This window comes from Hippoglossus hippoglossus, chromosome 23, assembly GCF_009819705.1.
Source record: "Hippoglossus hippoglossus isolate fHipHip1 chromosome 23, fHipHip1.pri, whole genome shotgun sequence".
In the NCBI taxonomy this organism is placed as follows: domain Eukaryota; kingdom Metazoa; phylum Chordata; class Actinopteri; order Pleuronectiformes; family Pleuronectidae; genus Hippoglossus; species Hippoglossus hippoglossus.
The window spans coordinates 2,923,487-2,944,581 of NC_047173.1; the positions used below are offsets into that span (position 1 = coordinate 2,923,487).

At 42.9% G+C, this 21,095-nt stretch overlaps 3 protein-coding genes and 1 long non-coding RNA gene across 5 annotated transcripts; 2 read left to right on the forward strand and 2 right to left on the reverse strand.

Annotated features, from left to right (window-relative positions):
* Nucleotides 1-385: 385 nt before the first annotated feature.
* On the reverse strand, nt 386-4,140 carry cdnf (cerebral dopamine neurotrophic factor). 2 transcript variants are annotated; one of them, XM_034578846.1, is made up of 4 exons: nt 3,866-4,140; nt 2,536-2,678; nt 1,028-1,169; nt 386-813 (listed from the first exon to the last, which is right to left on the reverse strand). In XM_034578846.1, exons 1-4 carry the CDS (start codon nt 3,936-3,938, stop codon nt 641-643), a joined length of 531 nt encoding a protein of 176 aa, XP_034434737.1. In that variant the 5' UTR covers nt 3,939-4,140; the 3' UTR covers nt 386-640. The 2 variants fall into 2 exon arrangements, with proteins under 2 accessions (XP_034434737.1, XP_034434738.1); XM_034578847.1 differs by having other exon boundaries at nt 2,536-2,663; nt 3,866-4,134.
* LOC117757588 lies at nt 1,126-2,120 on the forward strand. Its single transcript, XR_004613156.1, has 3 exons — nt 1,126-1,261; nt 1,827-1,835; nt 2,092-2,120. It is a non-coding gene; the product is annotated as an uncharacterized LOC117757588 (long non-coding RNA).
* Nucleotides 4,141-4,914: 774 nt separating the features above from the next.
* On the forward strand, nt 4,915-14,359 carry hspa14 (heat shock protein 14). Its single transcript, XM_034578837.1, has 14 exons — nt 4,915-5,065; nt 6,085-6,165; nt 7,527-7,609; nt 8,341-8,389; nt 8,826-8,931; nt 9,306-9,396; nt 9,491-9,595; nt 10,831-10,992; nt 11,377-11,532; nt 12,347-12,449; nt 12,578-12,793; nt 13,064-13,228; nt 13,863-13,930; nt 14,184-14,359. The coding sequence occupies exons 1-14, from the start codon at nt 5,009-5,011 to the stop codon at nt 14,260-14,262; spliced, it is 1,521 nt and encodes a 506-aa protein (XP_034434728.1). The 5' UTR covers nt 4,915-5,008; the 3' UTR covers nt 14,263-14,359.
* Nucleotides 14,360-15,383: 1,024 nt separating this feature from the next.
* On the reverse strand, nt 15,384-18,370 carry LOC117757333 (prolactin-like). Its single transcript, XM_034578375.1, has 6 exons — nt 18,290-18,370; nt 17,875-18,071; nt 17,422-17,609; nt 17,052-17,159; nt 16,654-16,833; nt 15,384-15,910 (listed from the first exon to the last, which is right to left on the reverse strand). Exons 2-6 carry the CDS (start codon nt 17,894-17,896, stop codon nt 15,716-15,718), a joined length of 693 nt encoding a protein of 230 aa, XP_034434266.1. The 5' UTR covers nt 17,897-18,071; nt 18,290-18,370; the 3' UTR covers nt 15,384-15,715.
* Between the last annotated feature and the right edge of the window lie 2,725 nt (nt 18,371-21,095).

Genomic DNA, 21,095 nt, shown 5'->3' on the forward strand with positions numbered 1-21,095 from the left:
GACTGTACGAAAAATGGATTGGATGTAATCAAACTAGCAAAGTATTAACTGTCTATAAGGCTCCGACAAATGTGTCCTTCCATCCCTGGGAAACAAAGTCTCCAAAGGATCCTTCCCGGCCCAGCCTATCCCAGGATTCATTACACTTCAATGACAAACCATTTTTCAAAGAGGTCATGGTGCCAGCAAGCGACAAGACATCCGATGCACGTATCACGCTTGAACTCAACTGAACAGCTAACAGTACAGGCAACAGCAATAAGGGGGGGGAGCTGGTAACACCAATCACGGAATCCCCTGTAGACCAGGCCGTCCCATTTCGGTTTGGCTGTTATTTGCGGTCTATCTGGCCCGTGAAGGAGACGGGCAGACACAGCTTTCCTCAGAGGAAAATGGCCGCCCCGTGAATATGGTGAAATTGGGTGTTTATAGTTAGACGCCTGAGAAACAAGATGGCCACTGGAAAGTTTAGCGGCACTTTATTTTCACAATCAGGCCCAAACTAAGAGGGCAAAAATCCTCAATTTGAATTTGTTTCGTTATTTGGATAACCAAGTCAAGTCTGTGTACGTTAATACTGAAGAATATGCAAGTTTGTGTCTTATTTACTGTGCGGGTGGAAGAGACACATAACTGCGACTCATAGTTCCACAGTGTGAGCGTGCAGCGGGGCCTTCTCCTGGATGAGGCTGACGAACTCGTGTTTCTCCAGGCAGCCTCGACATTCCTCCCCCCATGAGGCTAAGATGTTCCTCAGCTCCAAAACTCTCAGCTTCTTCAGCCCATCGCTGCTCAGATCCTTCAGCTGAGGCTCTGCACACAAAACACAAAATACACGGGAATGGGACTCAGGACAGCGTAATAGCGTATATCTCTGTCAAAAGCCCAACAGTCCCCTTATGAAACCACATTTAAATTCACTAGATCCACAAATTGCACACACTCATAAATATCAGTCTCTTACACATGCAAAATGTTGTAAAACACAATGTTAGCCTTTGTCGTGCATCTGAAACACAGATTTTACCATAACTGAGCTGACAGATCTGTGTGTCTGTGCTGCTCATGCGCTGACAGATCTTCTCAACGGGCACGTGAGAGGCCAGCGGGCGGGACACTGATGCTGTGACACGTGTCGCTGAGTCACTACTGGCTCCGAGGTAGTAACACTAAGGACGGCACAGGAAACACACGTCTGATCATCTCAGTGTTTGGGGAATTGCGTTCATATTTGTCAAATCTGCAGCTGAAAACATAGACCGTCTTTAATGAAGATTCTATCAAATGAGAAGACCCCATCTCTACTGCAATGCACTTTTTAGAACACAGTGTATATATTAGTAGATACTTCAGCCTCCTTCAGTCCACATGTTCAAGTTTCCTGGGGCAAGACACAGAACCCTAAGTTTCCCCTGACGGCTGTACCACCAGAGCGTGAGTGATAGAGAAGAGCTACATATACTGTAAATGAACTGGTGGACATGACTGAGTGGTTAAGACTGGGAAACATTCTCTATAAATACTGTCTATTTACATTTTCAGCCCAGTTAAGGTTGAGATTTATTAAAAACTAAAATATAGGGTATAGATATGAACCAAGGATAATCATATAAAAGATCTGAAACTATTCTTTACGTTAACAAGAAATTGTAGTTGCCTGCCATACACTTTTCCACAGTACCAATCATCTGCAAAAAGTAATTTAATAAAAGCTGCCATTGAACAGAGAGGTTTTTGTGGAGTGTAATTTGAGGCTTTGTAGAGTATCCGCAGTCTGCAGAATGAGAAATGGTGAACAAAAAGGCAGACACTGTAGAGTACAGAAGAATATCAAGGTCGGGTCTCTGAAAAAAACCCGTCAGGAATAAAGAGGAACAAAATCAGAGGAAGCTCTTCAAGTCAACTCCTCTGGTCCATCAAATCCAAATGGAGAATGACTGACAGCTATGTGGGCTGCCACGGTGTTACATCCTGGGAGTGTAAAGGTCTAACCATCGATATCTTAAGAATGCCTGGAGGGAACTTCTTTAAATTTGGTACAGATTTTCACTTGAACTAAAGGATGAACTGATTAGAATGTGGTGGTCAAAGGTCAAATGTCTAGGTCACCTTGAACTCCCAAAACACTTTTTGGGCCTCTCTAAATTGATATCTCAAGATGGCCTTGAGGGAATTTCTTCAACTTTTGATCAGTTGGACTCAAAGATCAACTGATGAGATTTTAGTGGTCAAAGGGTAAAAATAAGTAGACAGAAACTGCAGTGGTTGGAGGAGACATACACCTTTTAGTTTTTTTAATAATTGAATTGAGTTTAAGGGACTGAAGTGTATTTTATTGTTTCCACAAATATTGAATTTGGATTGCTTGTGTGCATATGAAGGAATGAACTAAACTGAGTGTTTACAACAAAGTTCAAACTGCTCATCTGCACAGCTGTGTGACCGAAAACCAATAAAGCAAGATATCCAAAACTGAGGTGAATCTATTTGGACGTAATACAAGTCTCTGTGGTCGTGGTTACAGTAAATCCTCACCAGCCTGGCTTCCTTCCCCTGGGCGACGGTGCATGCCCGGAGCAGCTCCTCCTCCACCAGGGCCGGGCTGAGTTCTGTGTGGGCTGAGTTCAGGCTGCCGTACAGTCTGTGGAGGAAGCTCACACACACTGAACACCAGTGCACTGTTAGTGGACGGGACTCACTCATCCATCACGTCAGGGTGTCAGACACGTGTATCAGTGTTACAGTGCACGGCAGAGTGAGTTTGTGTTTCTGACTCAAAGATTACAATCTCTGTGGGCCCACCCCCACTCCAGTATAAATAATATGAACATAAATGAAAACACCACTGTTTATATGATTCCAGTTACAAGTTATAGTATAAGCTGTATTTTGCACACTGTGGCCCACTATATAATTAAACTTAGTCCTCTATTTACATTTATTTCATCTCCACTACTGGAAAACCTCAGAAGCTACATCCTGAAAGTTGTGTCTGGGGTTTTAGATTCATTTCCACAATCTGATAGTAGATGTTTAGCTCTATTCTACGGAAGCGTATTGCATTCACTTGAAAAAAAAAAAAGTTCTGTTTTTCTGAGATAACTAACTCGGAAATTCCGAGATAAGTTCTGTTTTTCTGAATAATAAAAAAAAAAAGTTCTGTTTTTCTGAGATAACTAACTCGGAAATTCCGAGATAAGTTCTGTTTTTCTGAATAATAAAAAAAAAAGTTCTGTTTTTCTGAGATAACTATCTCGGAAAAGCTTTTATTTTGAAAGTGAAGTTCCTTACACTAACAAACGAAATATTTGAATTATGGACAAAAATGAAAACTATCCTTTATCTATCTGTAGCATATCCCCGAAAGATGGTCGAGACTTTCAACTGATGTTTTCAGGTTTATTTGAAACTTCCCTAAACAGTTAGGGAAGTTCTTCGGAGGGTCGCTAAAACATCAAACCTTTCCTTTGTGAAGTTACAGATTCATAACAGGAAGTCCGCGTCTATACAGGAACTTCACTTTCAAAATAAAAGCATTTAAAAAAAGCTCTGTTCTTCTAATTATCTCGGAAAACAGGGAAAAAAATTAATTAGAAAAACAGAACTTATCTCGGAATTTTTTTTTCAAGTGAATGCAATACGCTTCCGTACTATTCCTCTTTAAATCACAGTAAAACCACTTGTTGAATGTTGTATCCCAGTTTGGGCAGCGCGTGCAGGGCAGGTTATGGTGCAGAGAGCTGACACGCAGGGCTGATTCTGACCCCCCCACAGTGGCCCCATGTGACTCCAGTGCTTGTTATTGATTATTATTATTACTGGTAATCGCCTGTAGAGAAGTTGCGCACACACCATGCTGTCTAACCTTCACAGTCGGCTGCGGCAGAGAAAGTAGAGCCTCTGAAAAACAGGAGAACGGCCAGAGACAGCACCGACATGGTGGCGTGAGTTATTATTAGCCCCGGGTGTCTCGGCGGTGAGGAGTCCGGGGACCTGCGTCACCGCACGCGTCACCACGTGGCTTCCACACTTTGGGACTCGGGGTCACTTTTACGTCCAGAGTGAGACTTTCTCACGACTCCCGTTTCTCATGTGGTCATGTGATCCGTCGTTTGTGAGAATCTGGTGACGCCAGCCCAAGCCTGAAGTTTGATGCGTGTCTATTCGTGGTGTTACGGTAAAGAGCGGAAAAAGGCTGAAAACAAATGTGTAATGACGTTTGATAAAATAAGTAAAGACAATTTTGCTTTACAAGTTTCAAAAGTAAAACGAAATGGAATAATAAATGTGTGTTTTTCTTAAAGAAAAGTCCGCTGAACTTCCATTGTGGCACTATTGCTCTTAACTTGCTCTTATATTAATTACTTTAAAAAATCCTTGTGGGGTGAAGATAATTTTCACCTCTCTCTTTTTCAGGGTGAACCCCACTCTCAGTATGTCAAGTTTGAAGTAATTTTACAGTAGACATTTAGATACAAGTAAAAGTGGAAGTGAGGTCAATTTTCATTATGGCATTCATAGCTTGCTCTTATAAAATATCATTTAAAAAAATTATAATCAAGAGCTGACAAAAAAACGTTTCACCTCACTCTTGTATATAGTGACCCTCGCTGTCTGTATGTCAAGTTTCAGAAAATGTTACAGTGGAAATTCTGCGAAAATCAAAGGTATACTAGATTTTCATTATTGGAATAATATCTTGCTCTTATTAAATATTATTTAAAAGAAATCCTTGAGAGGTGACACAGATTTCACTTCACTTTTGTTCATGGTGACCACCACTGTCTGTGTGTCAAGTTTCAAGTAATATATTGTAGAAAGGGAAAAACATCTCAAGAAAGAAAGAAAAAGGAAGAAAGAAAGAAAGAAGAGCGGAAGTTAAGAAGGGGCCCTTGAACACATAGAAGTGGGAGGCTTTGTTGTGAAAGAGCTGTACCGGAAGTCGTCACTGGGAGCGGAAGCGGTTCGCGCATGCGTGGTTGATCCCTTGGAGCAGAGAGATTCCAGCATGGCCGCTATCGGGGTTCATTTCGGGTACACATGCGCCTGTGTGGCGATATTTAAGGTGAGTGTTAGCCAGACTCACTCCGCCGAGCCTCTCACGCACCAAGCGTCTCAGTGAGGTGGAGAGAAAATGGCGACATATTTGTTGTAATACCCAGAATTCCCTCTGACACATGTGGCTGCTGACACTGTGTGAGCACTATCATGGTGTCATGGGAGTTAAACTGTCTTTAACGATACACGTTTTCTTCTTTCTTCCGTTGTACACCTCCGCAGTGCAGCCTCAGCCAAACGTGCTTTAAATGGCAGAAAGTAGAACCTACAGCAAAGCGTCTCTTCCATTAATATTCACTGTAATGTTGTTTAAGGATTTTATCAGGAACAAAAAGGTCACATCAAGTGATTCTTGTGTGAGGGTCCTCTTATGGAAAGGAGCATGAAGGGCCAGACTAAGTTCTGGGAATGAAACGGACTTCTCACTGCTGATGCAGGGCCATTAAAAGTTAATGGATCTTCTCCCAAACCTGAGGTTCTGTATCAGCCTGACACGTCCCTGCAGCTTGTATCTGTTTCCATATCACAGTTTGGATGATGTTCAGGCATCGCAGCTCCACTTAATCCATCAATTGTTTACTTATAGCACTCCGTCCCTTTTTCTGTCAGTCACCAATGTGACCCACACTTCCTGCTCCCGAGCTCCAGCTCTGTCCCAGCTGGATGTACCTGAAACAGCTGCAGCTGGATCTTGAAGCACCTCAGCTGACTCTTCTCCAGGCAAAGGAGTGTTCTGTCATTCTAAATCCTCACTCTACATCTTAAGAAGCCAAATCACTCAGGGGATGATTCTTTTTTTTATATCCAAAGCTTGTGACCACAGGTGAAGATGGACATGTAGGGCGACTGTTAACTGGAGAACTCAAGTCTTCAGGTTCGGTCCTGTTTAATGTCAACATTGCTGCTGACACGACTACTCTTGATCATGATCCTCTGCAGGGACACAATAATGTTTGGATTGATTAACTGTACATCTACTGATTAATGAAATTATTAATTGCTTTAACTGTATCTGTGTTTGTTCAGGATGGGCGGGCTGACGTGGTGGCCAACGATGCAGGAGACAGAGTTACTCCGGCGGTGGTGGGCTACAGAGCCACCGAGCAGGTACAGGATCAGCTTCACTTGTCTTTACATCAGTTTTCCTGCAGGACGCGTCGTAGCTGAGTGGGTTTCACAAGAACTGGGATCAGTCTTTCTCACAGCTCCTGTTTGGAGCTAATGTCAGCAAGTTACCAAAGGTGTTTTCACACATTAACTCCGGAGAATGTCCGTAGGATTGGGTTGAGCTTTCTCCGGACTTTGCCTTTCACACATGAACAGTGCAGCAGGAGATTCTCCGCTCAGACGCGTTCACAACAACACAGAAATCTCCGAAGTGTTTAGGCTAGGGGTTGTGCAGCAGGAAATCAGGACATAATGTATTAACTCCGCTGCGGTTATCACATGCTATTGTTTACAGCAGATACCGGCGTTGGCTCTTATCACCAAAAGCTCTCTTGACATCTTAGTCTGTGTCTTGTACGTGTATAGCACCACCTTTTCATCCTGACATGTATTTTTTTTATTTTTTGTCATTTTTGCATCGATCACATGTTAGAAACATTATCAACACGCCCACTTGCTAGCAGTTACTCCTGCGGAGGATCTCCTGTGCTTTCACAACGTCTCATTGGACATCCTCCGGAGCTTTAATTAGGGGGCTCCCAGAGGAACTCAGCAGAAAGCTCTCACTCGGATTTGCGTTGTCACACACAGGAGATTCTCCGGAGTTCGGTGTATGTCTGAAAACAGCTCATGTCATGCCTGATGCGACTTTTAATCACAGACATAGGACATGAAGTATTGGTTGAGACAGGTTAAGACTGTCATGACTGCATGACATCATGTTGCCACGTCTATATGACATCATATAGCGAACATTGTGGCTTTCAGTCCTGTGTGAGTGGCGTGATTTGAACCGGACAATCAAGAAGTAAATTGCTTTCTTTTTAGAAACTTAACACCAATCTGAAAAGTATTGTATCTCAAGCCTGTTTCACTGTTGTTGTGCATCACACAGAGATGTAAAAGTTTACTTTATTATAATGAATCAACATTTATCTGGTTTTGTAGGAAATCTTGCCATATGAGATACTAAATAATAATTTAACTAAAGCAATGCACAGATGTTTTTTATTATTACTCATCTGGACCCTATTTCGTCCTTTACTACTAAAACATAATTCAAACTTCAGATCCACAATGAAGGGTGTGTATCCCTTTTTAAATGTCTTTATTGTTATTCATTTTTAATTATTCAAACATTTTGCCCTTAACAATTCTTTGCTGCTTGAACCTTAAGACTCCTTCATTCCTTCCCTCAGTTTTTCAGTAATTGCAGTTGAAGTTGGATTGTGTGACTCCTCTGCAGCTCAGAGTGGCTTCACGTTTGAAATGTACTGACTGAAATGTTTCCTCTCCTTCAGATTGTTGGCATTGCAGCAAAGCAAGGACGAGTCCGCAACGCCGCCAACACAGTTGTTAAAGTGAAGCAAGTGCTGGGTAGAAGGTAACACGAAATATTTACACTTCATATTTTTACTGGAGACCCAGTCTTATATGAGCTCGACTCTTGTTGTATATTGAAGTTAAAGGGGAATTCTGGTACTTTCTAAACTTTTCCCTACGTTTATAAATGTGGGTGTGTAAATGAATGGTACAAAAACCTTTGGATTCGGTCGAGTAGATTGCCTCCACCAGCAGCTGCAACACTACAGTAGTGGTTACAATGTAATCTTATGGGGCAACTGCGACAGTCCAAGAAATGTACTAAAGTTCTTTTGTTTTTACCAGTAAAAGGCTCAAATTGTTATTCTGGCCTTGGTAACCTCTTCCAGGTTGAAAAATACCGGAACTCCCCCTTGAACTATAATATACTTTAGTTTTAAATGTATATTGTCATAGAGTTTTCCCCAAAAAATATAACACTGATAATCCTTTTGAAATAGATTGTACCATCATCAGAGCAAATCTAGAAGAACCACTCTGGTGCCCTCTGAGGGAATTCTCTGTGTGCAGCCAGTAACCAGTTAAATTCCTTGTTTTTGGAGAAATTGTGTGTTTTTACACAAACAATGACTTGCCTTGACTCTTGAATACAAAGCTAAAGGAGTCATTCATGTTATAAAGAGCCTGTAGTCAACAAAATGAGTTAAATGTTGATCATCCCTGCAGGTTGACAGACTGTTTATCACTGTATTAATTACAGATTTCTTTCTTTCTCTGCCTCTCAATGAACAGCTTTGATGATCCAGAGACACAAACTCACAAAACAGAGACCAAGTGTCAGGTGAGTTTGTGACCAGATTGACTTTGTTGGTTCTTTTTTAAATCCCCAAATGTCTAAAATAGGATGGAATATTAGGGCCATGTTTAACAAAAAAATTATCAGAGAACTTGAGAATAAAGTCGTTAAATTGTGAGAAAAAAGTCATAATTTTATGAGAGTTAAGAAAAAAGATTTGGTGGGGAATAAGCACTGAGGAGAACAAATGCTTGCTTAACTATTTTATATTACGACATTATTCTCAAAATCCAAAAGGCCTTAATACTAATGTCGTTCACGTGCTTTACAATTTATTATATTTCTTTCCTTCATTTACATTCTTTTATTTGTAATGTTCTGTTCATCAGTTGTCCGGCTTGTCAGTTTTGTGTCTGTTTTTTTTGAAAATGCTTGTTCAACACACAACATTGGAGAGTAAAGCAGTGATCGCTGTTTTCAGGTGGTGAACAAAAAGGATAAGCCTTATTATGAGATCACAGCAGGAGACCACCCGGAGTATGTCGCTCCAGAGGACGTCGCAAAACTCATCTTACACAAAATGAAAGGTAACACACAAACACACACACACACACAGAGGGTACTCTGGAGTTTTTGTGTTACGAAAACTGAGACTTTTGGAAACGCTGCTGGCCTCATTTTACTTTTAAAACTCGGGCTGCGTTTTAGTCTAGATTGCCATAAACAAAGACTTGGAAACCATTCCGCAGACATCCACATTCTCTTCCTGATTGGGTCTTATCAGTCACAACGTGGCTAACATTGGTGAAGGCAAAGTGTGGCTAATGCTGCTTTTACACCACAATTAGCAGGTATATGTGTTTTGTTTTTTTCAAATGCAGGTAAACTTGTAAAAAGGGCTGTTTTTTTGTCTGGCATGCTTCATAAACAGTTGGTTTATTGACTGTTTCCATTTTCACAGAAACGGCTCAGTCCGCTCTGGGCTCCGATGTAAACGAAGCGGTCATTACCGTCCCTTTTGAGTTTGGACATGCTCAGAAGCGTGCTCTGAGGTAGGTGGCGTTACTGACTCATCCACTCGTCTGTGCAATGATGTTGTGACACAGCACTAATAAATAAAGCACTAACCGTGTTTGTTTTGTGCAGGGAGGCAGCAGAAGCTGCAGGGTTCCATGTCCTGAGGCTGATCCACGAGCCTGCTGCTGCTCTGCTGGCCTACAACATCGGCCAAGAAAACCACTCTGGAAAGAGGTAACACTGAAGACGAGGAAGAGCAGCGTGTTACTGTTTTAGAACGTAGGACAAGATGGTGATAATCCCTTGTTCGCTTGAAGGTCTTCTGCACTAGTTTGATGATAAGTTGCCAACCACGACCAGATCCAGTGGATGTTGGGGACATATCATCAGTTGTTTACCTCAGCGTCATAGGGTGTTCAGCCTTTTAATCACAAGACCTCCTCTGCTAAGGAAGGCCCACCACAGGCTGATCAGACCTGAGTGTGTGTCCCCAACATCTTGAGGCCCAGTTGGGGCCATTGCCACATACATAGCCTCTTCCTCTTATTTGCTGTAGATGGACGTCCGGAACTTCAGTTGTTGTTTACATCATAATCAGAATGATGATCTCAGTGACTTTGACCGTGATGTGATTGTTGTATGTGTCCGACAAGCTGGTTTGTGTGTTTCTGAAACTGCTGGTTTCAACAGTCGTCAGTGTTTTTACGCTGCTTGGAGCTCACAAAGGCTACATTTACTCAGATAACCACTCTTTACAACTGTGGTGAGCAGAGAAGCATCAGAACTCACAACATGTCCAACCTTGAGGTGGATGTTCAACAACAGCAGGGACCACGTCAGGTTCCTAAGAAGAGAAATGTGAGGCTGCAGTGAGACAGACTCAAACACTGGTCAGATGCTTGTCAATCATGGTTTGAACGCCATGGTCGTCTCAAACTGGTTTCACGAACACCACAGTGAGTTCAGTGATCTTCAGTGACCTCCACAGTCACCAGATGTGAATCCAATAGAACATCATTGGGATGTGGTAGAACAGGAGATTGGAGTCAGAGAGAGGCCTGATTTACTGTTAGAATTATTAACAACTCTAGATGCTGATTATTAATATATTGTTAAGAAAATTACCCCAAAAGATTTCATATCTGCTTCATGATCCAGATTCGCACCAACATTTTATGGATTCTTTCTTCCCCTTCCTCCAAGTTTCGTGGGGATCCAGGGTGAAAACAAAACCTCCTTAATTACAGTACACAATAATTTTGTTATACAATACGTAAACCGATGTTTCTCCATCACCACCTACAGTCCTGTCTTTGGTTGTTTGTCTCCAGCGTCATTTGTGATCAGTTGCTTTAAATGCGCGAGTTTCTGTTTGCTTCCTGTTGTTTACATCATTTCCACCTAATGGCAAGAAAGTAATTTGATTTCCACCCAGTTTTCCCTGACGATGCTCTGCACTGTGTTCACAGCCACGTCCTGGTGTTTAAGCTGGGCGGGACGTCGTTGAGCGTGACGGTGCTGCAGGTCAACGGAGGAATGTTCCAGGTTCTCAACACCCACACAGACCACAGCATCGGAGGAGAGAGCTTCACCGAGGCTTTGGCCCAGTACTTGGCGGCCGAGTTCAAACGGTAGATATTGTGTTGCACACGACAGTTATTGGGGCCAAAAGCTTCACAGTGAACAGATCACTTTGTTAGTCCTAATATTACACCCACATGTTTTAGCGCCCCTCTAGAACAAACACAAACACAAGGCGTTCTTTTGGTTACAGGCTTTTATTTCCTTCTAACCTGCTGTCAGAACTAAAGAACATCAGAAAATTAGACTATCAAATACAGAGCATTATCATAAGCTGTATGTGAGCCTCCAGAGTTTCTCTGGCCAGTTCCCAAGTAAAAACGCCTCATGTACCCTGACTCCCGGCCCCTTCGGTTCCCTCACACACACCAGCACCTAAACCACATTTTAAATACCCTCCAGCTATTCTTACATTCTTTGTGTGTGTTGCGCAGCACCTTTAAGCACGATGTGAGCTGCAACGCCCGGGCCATGATGAAGCTGATGAATGGAGCCGACATGGCCAAACACTCTCTGTCCTCGCTGGAATCCGCCAACTGCTTCGTCGACTCCTTGCACGATGGCATTGACTTTGATTGCAACATCTCGAGGTAAGACGTTAAACCGACCTGGTAAAAGATTGGAAACATGCTACATATGTACAGATGAGGCTGTAGGATGGAGTTGAAACAGTTTTCTTAAACTCAGTATTAAAATATCTCAAACTCATGGTTCCATGGCAGGGGTGGGTGGGGGAAGATCACAAGAAGTCAATAAGTCATTATCCGGAAGATAATGTATTAGCTCAGCAACACAGCTGCAGTCCTGCAAATAATACATAGGTGTCAATACCATGTCTCTGTACATGCAAACTTGACTTAATCATGATTATTCAAAAATGTGTTATTGATATCGTGTTTGTATTACAAATACGCTAATATCTTGGCAATCAATCCAGGACTTTCTAAATCATTTCTGTCTCTTCCATGATGATGTACTAATTGTCTGGTTCACACACCAACATGGTAATGATTAGTTATTACATAATTAATAACTATTTGCAACACTCCACTTGTTGACTCTACATTGGCAAGTTTTATTACAAAGTTTTATTTGCAGCTATGATAAACAAGCAACTAAGAAACGTTCTATGTTTAATATGAATGTGACATATAACACAGACAGGGAATTTCTTCAACTTTCGATCAGTTGTTAACATTTCAGTGCTCAAAGGTCACAGTGACCTTATATGAATCTTGAAAAAAAAAATGTACGAATCCGTACACCGGAACTGCACTGGTTGGCAGAGGCATACAACCGGTAATTCTAGTTTATCTGTATGTGTGGGTTTAATGGAATTAGACAAAGTCAGTGTGAATAAGTAGTTGTTACCAACGTGATGACGTCAGTATCATGTTTCCTCAGAGCTCGATTCGAGCTGCTCTGCTCATCACTCTTCAACAAGAGCATCCAGCCAATCAAAAGACTGCTGGAGGAGGCAGGGCTCTCCACCAGCAACATCAACAAGGTAAAGTGTGTGTGTGAGAGAAGTGTTTGAACTGATCCATCTGGGAACGCACAGTTTGTTCACCTTTTAAAGTTCATATTTTATCGAACGCAACTTGCAAGATGCTGATGTGACGGGTGTGTCTTCAGGTGGTTCTTTGCGGCGGCTCGGCCAGGATCCCCCGCCTCCAGCAGATGATCCGCGACATGTTTTCTGACGTGGAGCTTCTGAGCTCGGCGCCCCCTGATGAGGTCATTGCGGTGGGAGCAGCGCTGCAAGCAGGCTTACTGGTCGGCAGAGAGAGACTCGCCCCCGAGGAAGAGTCCGTCACAGTGGACGTTTCTGCCACAGACATACTTGTGAAGGTAAAAACACAGTTGAATTTTTCAGCAGTGAGAATATAAATACATTTTTTATCTTTGAATGTACGGACCAATTCCCCTCTAAATATTGATCGCTAAAATAAAATGTAAAAAATATAGTGGAGAAGAAAGTACCGATATGTGTCGTGGAGTAAAATTTAAAAGTACCTTAAAATAAATCTACTTAAATAAAGTACAGATTCATTTAAGATATACTTACGTACAGTAACTAAGTAAATGTACTCTGTTACATCCCACCACTGGTTTCTGCAGGAGGTGGATGAATCCGGAGCGGAGCAGTTCACTGTTCTTCTTCCATCCGGCACGCCGCTCCCCGCCCGCAGACATCACATCCTGAGCGCAGGGGGGAAACTGTCCTCCCTCTGTCTGGAGATCTACAAGAGATTGGTCACGGAGCAGCCGGAAAAACTAGCTAAGGTACAGAGAAGCACCAACATTGGGTCACATGTCCTGATTCCACTGCTTGGAGGCAGATCCTAGAATTTGTCGACCTCACTGGTCGACAAATGTTTTAACGACCAAGGCAGAGCAATCATCTTATCCCAGACTTCTGTACCATTTTACATTTACTACTATTTTTGTTCATATAGGTGCTATGTGCGAAGGTTTGTGATCATTTTCTGACAAATACAAGGTTTTGTCTCTGTTATTTGTGGAGATTTCTTGTGCAGGAAATGGATCTAAACCAGCCAATAGATGCAGGCACATATAGGCACAAAACACTGAGGTGAAATATATTGTATAGAACATATAGAGACAATCTTACCACAGTTAACTCAAGCCGTTTTCAGACATAACCTCCAGAGGATGATTTTTTTTCATTATTGAGTCTGTCATGTCATCAACATGTTGACTTGACTTTTCACCAACCTGCTCCAGATGTTTGGTGACATTCTGTCTATAAGGTGTTATGAGGTGTTGCACACAGACAAAGGTTGAAAATAATAATCGGCTTGCCTAGCTATACTGGCACACAGTGTAAAAATATGAAAAAGGAGTTGATAATTAATAATTGAAATGAATCATTTATATGTTGTGTGTATTTGTACAGATTATCTTGAGAGACCTGCAGCCCACAGAGGAGAACCACGACATCGACACCGTGGTGACCATGAAAAGGTATCCACCCTCCCACGATCAGTGCACGGGTCGATTAACGGGACCGCTTGTACATCATGAGTGTGTCAGTGTGCGCCCACTGACTGTGATTGTTGAGTTCAGAGTCCTTATGGCTGTGGATCAAAAACAGGGTGATTTGGTGGATAAGGATCTAAGTTTCTTTAGAATGATGTAACTCCTCTTTCCTAACTGAGCGATTTTCCTGTGGGGATCGTACATTTGTTCTGATTCAGACTCTTTCTGTATGTTGCAGGGACGGCTCCCTCCATGTTTCCTGTGTAGAGCAGAGCACTGGCCGCTCCGAGGTCGTCTCCATAGCGGCTTCCTCCTGAAGCCACTGAACTGCAGTCCAAGCACACACATTATTACAGTGTCGCTGCGACGTGTTTCTTTTCTATTTTCACTCAATAAACATGATAAAAAGCCCAATGATCCACTGTGATTTCTTAACTTCTGGATTCTTTTTTAATCATTAGAATAAAGCAGAATGCACTTTTTCTTTTTTTTTTTTACAGAAGTACATTCCCAAGCTGTATTTCCCTACTGATTTATAATCGTATGGTGGTGGTGAACGCTTTTAGTAACTGAAAGAACTGCATGTCTGAAAGCAGCCAAAGTTCAGAATATAAAAAAGGAACTCATTATTCAGAGAAAGGGTGGAAGGGACTAAGGTGACTGTCCCTTATAGGAGAGTACCGGACAGAGAAGCGGCTAAGGGCAGACTTGGATGTCTCCTTACTCTATCTACATAAATTATTTTCTTGGCACAGTGGAATGTCTGTGTAGTCCTGTGTAATTACTCTCACAGCCAGAAGAGGGAGACGAAAGTTCAACAAGCTCAACTTTAGACCTCTGTGTCTACAGAGAAACCGTGTGTGTTTTTATCGGTCTTGAAGCAGCAGCAGTGTCTGTATCACAGACTGTACGTAAAGATGCACTTGGCCTCTCCACTTCCTCCCACTGTACAAAAGTGAAGCCGATATATTGTGTATACGGGTGCTGCCATCTTGCACTTTGCACGTCCATTGTAGCCGGAGCAGTAGTGAGAGTTACTCTGTGGGGACGTGGCATCAAGGTCCCTACACACGCTCAACCAATCGCGAGTCAAGTCAACCATGACACTTTACCTCGTTTTTATAGCATCAAATAACAAATTAAAACCAAACCTATCAGTTGCATGAAAACCTGGACATACCTCAGTGTGATGAGAACTACATAACTCAACAGCAATTTAATTAATTTGGAATGTACTTTTTCATTGTTTTTTCTCCATCTGCTAACATGGAGGACGTGTGATTTTGTACTGCAACCAGCCACAAGGGGGTGATCAAGATGTTTTGGCTTCACTCCACGCTTCAATGTCAACCATCTTTAATTACAGTCTATGTCATATATGGAGCCTTCTATTCTAAGTATCTCCTTTTTGTAGAAATGACAAAATACATTGCATCCATGTTTCTGAAATGTTTTATATGATTTGACTGATATGACTATTTACACATGATATGAGGTCAACAGGAGTATATAATAACATGTATTACACTTATTCCGTCCATAGTTTGTTCACACTCTGTGTGATCTCAGGCATGAAGCGGTGGGTGGGGGTAGAGTCTTTGGGTTCCAGTCACACTTCATGACAGGAGTGAACATACAGTGTGTATCACTTATTATCCCATACAACACAACAAAAGCTACAGCTTTGTGTGCACTTTCTGACTAAGGCATTTCCATCCCAACGCGTTGATGTTTCTGGAAGTCGAGCGCGGCCGTTAGTATTTCTGGCCTTCAGCATCCGTGCTCCGGGACAATGCGACACTTAAGGATCTTCAAGTAGTTCTGGACCTTGTTCGAGTCTCGGCGGAAGCAGTACAGGAGGTCGTAGTCTTTCATCAGGCGCCACTCAGCGCTGTCGGCCGGCAGCAGCGCCTCAGGAGAACCCTGGCTGCTGACAGAGTCGCTCATCATGCCCAACATCTGCATCTGGAGCGGAGAGGATTCACACGTCAGCTTTCAAGAGGCAGAATCTGTCATTGCTCTAATTTCTGAGGAAGTGAACCTCATCTTATCGACCACTCGGGACATTTTAAAGCACAAGGCACATTGTAGTCACATTCATATGGGGCTTTTATGCAGAGCGGTTGTTCTGTCACACCATTCAGCCGTCATGGGGTTCAGAATCTGTGAAATGGGAGCAGCTGGGATTGAACCACTGACACTCTGGTTAAAGGTCAACCCACTGTTGGTCTGATGTTTGCTCAACTCCCATTGATTTTAATGGAATGGATTAAATAATAATAAGCAAAAACAAATATGAAAACAAAATCTACTTTTGAGATGTCTTGTTTTTAATCTTGATTTTGTTTATTCATTCATTGTGTCCTTCATCTATTATAAAGTAAAACTCCAAAAAACTAAGTCAAACAAATGCATTGGTTGGTTGGATGCTGTGTGTGCGTAGCTTTGCACAAAGATAGGAGGAAGGCTAAAGGGACAGACAGACCAAGCGGTGTCCTCCTTCCTTTGTACGTGGTTGCTGAATGTCTGAACAAAAGGTCATCTGAGGGTGACCAGAGCAGCGCTCTGTGTGACGTCTGGGGTTCTTTGTCATTTACGACGATTACGCAAACTGACAAGACACTCCATCCCCGGGAGCCACGTGACACACCAGCCCCGCACACACACACACACACTGACGTTTCACTCTGACGTAAGACATGCGTTACCTTCTCGGCCACCTTCTCTACACCTTTGCGCAGCTCGTGCACCATGTCGCTCATCTCCAGGGCTTTGTTGGAGCTGAAGTTGGTGAAGTCGCGGTGGTGAGCCATGCTCTGGTGGAAATGCCACAGGGGATCTCTCCACGCCACCAGGAGCTTCAGAATCACCTCCGTCAGCTCCTCTCTCTGCAGGGACAGAGGCATAACGGTCACATTCAAACCCAAGCCACCCTTTAGGTCACGGCGCATGTGATGGTTGGAAGTTCGGGATGTGGAGGGAACACATGTAGACATTGGGAACTCGAAAATATAAGCAACACACATCGTGAAATGAAAGGGAAATGCAGAGAAAGTGAGAACGCCACATTCTTATTGAAAACATGATGAGGGAGAGGTTCATTTACCGCCATTCTCTGAGCGTTCTCTTTGCCGTTTGGGGTGAGGATGGTCGAAGTGTGACAGTTGCGACTGACCCGGCTGATCTGATTCTTGCTGGGCAGGAAGTACTGCTCCTGAGAGGACAAAGATGAATGCAAGAATGAAATGTCAGAGGTCAGCGGTCGTCTAAATGTCAGCTCGAGGCTCGAGTACGGTAGTTATTAATGAGAATAGTAAGAATCACAAACGGCCGAGGGTCTCTCTCTCACTCCCTCTCTTCTTTGTGAGTAGGTACAATCCAAATCGCACATTTAGAAGTATGTTTGACCTAATGTAAAAATGCCCATTACAAAAATCTAAATAAAGCCCAGTCAAAATGTGCACCGGGAGACTTACAAACTCCGAGTGAAGGTCGTTTGAAACGCCGTGCATCCTGGCTGAGTGTTGGATGACCCGGTCAAAGAGGTTGGCCAGTGAGAGAGCATGGCACCCAGCCTGGGCATTGGTGCAGAGAGGTGTTGCGTCTGTGCTGGTCAGTGTCCTGCAGAGTACCAGACAGAGCAAGAGCGCCCACACGACAGACACTGGGAGAGAGCAGCAGAAGGAACACATTATAATATAACACAATGCAATAACAACTGTGAGAAAAAAGTCCAAAAAGTCTCAGGATGAGTTGGATCTTATTCTTAAGAATCTGCTCTAATTGAGACATGTCATGTCCTCGTTTAAAAATAAGAATGTGTATGCCTGTAAAAAAAATGGAAAAAGTGCTGAATGAAATGAGAGGTGAGCAGGATGGCAGGAAGAAAGAGTGATGGAGGTTCTTCCTTCATGCAAAGAGATAGTTACCTGATCTGGTGTTTCCAGACATCCTGCAGGGCGCAGAGGGGCTTTGGTTTCAGAGCCGAGGGTGCGGAGGCTTCTCTTGTCAAAGACCCCCGCTGCTTCATGTGAGGGTCCCTTTGCTCACCATTCAACTCTTACTCTTTAATATCCAAGACCGAGAGGGTGGGAGGGAGGGAGAGGGGGCGGGGGCAAGGAGAGTCCTGTGAATCAGTTGTAACCAATACATGGAGTGAGTTCATTTAATCCTGTGCTTTGTTGTCGTTGTCATGTACAGTTTATGTGTACATGACAATGAGTATGTTTATGTTTGTATGTATATATATCATATACATATACATATACATATACATATACATATATATATCATATAATACCTTTAATGTAGCTTCATCCCCATTCATTCATTCATTTATTTAACCTTTATTGTAGTCTTGAAGAATCATTGAAGGCCTGCTCTTCATTTTCAATGATGTCAAGATGACACTTAAAACTGAAAAATTAAGAAAACAAACAACAGGACACAGTCAATTTCAAGTTCAATTCAAAATCAATACCTAGATTGACTGATGGGCACAATTGTGATTTGACGTGTGTTGTTTAACAGTGCCTCAAACGGCAGAGTCCAGAATGATCCTATAGGGGGGGCTCTTTGCAGGACTGTTGTGTTCGACTGCATTCTAGTTTTATGTATCTGAGAGGACACACAGGTTTGCACAGCTGCCCTCAATAGGACTTTGCATTAACTTCCATTTAGTGTGGACAAACTTTTCTCTAACCTGAACCAGGAGCTCAGAAATGACATTTGGCCTCAATAGGACCAGGTTTTGGCCCCTATGAGGTCTACAGGTCCTGACAAGGTTGGCGTTATGCTGGGAAGCTGTGTTAAGAGGTAGCAAAATCGAACACACACACACACACACACACACACACACACACACACACACACAGCTGTCCCACCTACCAGACTGAAAATGAAGGGTAACCGTGCTGTTTCAGTTTCAGCCTCCCGCTCAGTGTGAGATCTGTATTTTTTGATGTATGACTAAATGTTGTTGATATACTGTATATGCTTTCATATTCCAAAATTTGAATGTTATTATAACGTATTTGTACCATAAGTAACCTCTATGCAGCAAATGAGTAGTGCTAAGGTTGCTTTGTATCTGTGTTCTGTCACGCAGTGTGTGTGTGTGTAATGATGCAGACTGCACGAGGGATGACATCACCAGCGTCAGGCATCATACCACTACATCATCTCTCTGTCCAACACATCTGTGTAGTCGACACTTGAGGTTCACCCGGCAGTAGCTATTAATGTTCATATGCCGTCCAGGTTGAAATAAGATACTCAGCCTGTTAAAATGTCACTGAGAGCGCTCCAGGCTCTGTGTAGGCAGATGAGTGAGCTTTATAGGCCAGAGGGATGACGTCAAGCCCTCGCAGCCTGAATCACTTCCTCCCTGTGATAAGCAGCTGACTCACGTTGCTGCGTGTTGGTCAGGTGTCACGAGGTGACTGATAGTTTCATTGTGGAATCTACAGTAGTAAAGGTTATGATTCCTTGTGGACAATGTTTGTGCTTGATTTATTTTGAAAAGGGTGAAATTCACATCTATTAGGGCGAGTCGTAAAGTCTGGGTCAGGTACATTTTCAGACTAGAAGTATTTACGAACAGCAAGTCACGTTGTACTGCAGCTTGAAATAGAGTGACGTTGCCTGTGACGTTAGAAAAAACATGTGCGTGATTTAATTGGAATATAAAGGCTCGGTTTCAAATGTTCTATCTGTCTAAGATCCGTAAAAACGCAAACAGGCCTAAAAGTCTAGAGCCGTGTTAGTGGCCATGTTGTGTTGTTGTTTTCATTACACCAGAACACAAAACTGAAAAAGAACCAGTAAGTGAATATGTATAATGACATTTCTGTTTTATTATGAGCTTATTACTAAAGGTGTGGGTGGACGCTCATACAGGTATGTACTGTCTTTAGGCTGTTTATATAACATTATGGGAATGTTGGTAAATAATGAGAAAATATGTTGTTGTATATACTTTTATAGAAATCTTGTTATGAGGAGACTGAGCAGATTTGTTTGGGGCGGAGAGAGTGATACGCAGCCCATAGGTGTACGTGCATGTGAAAAATTTCAGAGATGACCAGAGGCTGCTGCTCCATGTGACTGTGCTGCACGTTTTCGCACACACACACACACACACACACACACACACACACACACACACACACACACACACACACACACACACACACACAGTGTTGTTGGGCAGATGGTCTCGTGTTGTCACATTCAGACTGACCTGCAGAGTTACAGGGTGACTGTTACAGCCGTACATGCCTGGGCCACCACCGTCACAGGCTTTGGCCTTTTGCTCAACTTTTACAGCACAAGAACTTCTGTGAATAGACTGACAACCAGCTAATACAATAAAACGTAATTTCCTTCAGTGGCGTTTTGGCGTCTTTTACAAGATGGTGTGGTAAAGATGTAATTTATGTTAACACAGTTTGTGGTGTTACTGTGTGGCACTGAAAGCAACTTCATGTGCACTGTAAAGCCATTTTCAGGCATGAACTCCAGAGGAAGTCCGGAGAATTGGGTGGGGACTTTAAGGTGGAGTTATTCCTTCACACATGCATAACGCAGTAGGAGACAACAACGCAGACATCTCATGAGGGGTGGTGCAGCAGGCAGAGTCAGGATATACCGTATTTATTCTGCTGTATTTATTACGTCTTTTTGTTCACAGCACATTAACACAGGCATCGGCCTCATCATCAGAAACTCGCTTGACATCTTGGTCAGTTACTTCAAGGACACTTCGGCGCACGTAATGGAGGAACCTCTACCTCCTGAGCCATAGCCACCCACAATTAAGGTCATCAGCAGTGAAGCCCAAGATTTCTTGGAAAAGTCTGACCGAGAAAGGAGAGGGGAGGAGTGATGGGCGGCAACCGGCGGAAACCCAGAGTGAACTGGCCTCGGGCTACCGAGAAGGCAATACGGGCAAATGTTAATTCAGGTCTGATGCATCAGAAGTGGGAGTAGATGGGAGATTTATGTTTTTGGAGTGGAAAGTTTTCGGGTTTGTAAGAGCAGTAAAAAAATAGCTTAAAGGGCAGTAAAGTCAAGGCAGCGACTGGAGACATAGGAGCACGTCTGAGAGTGAGGGCAGGAAGGAAGGCGACAGAGAGTAGACAAGAGCATC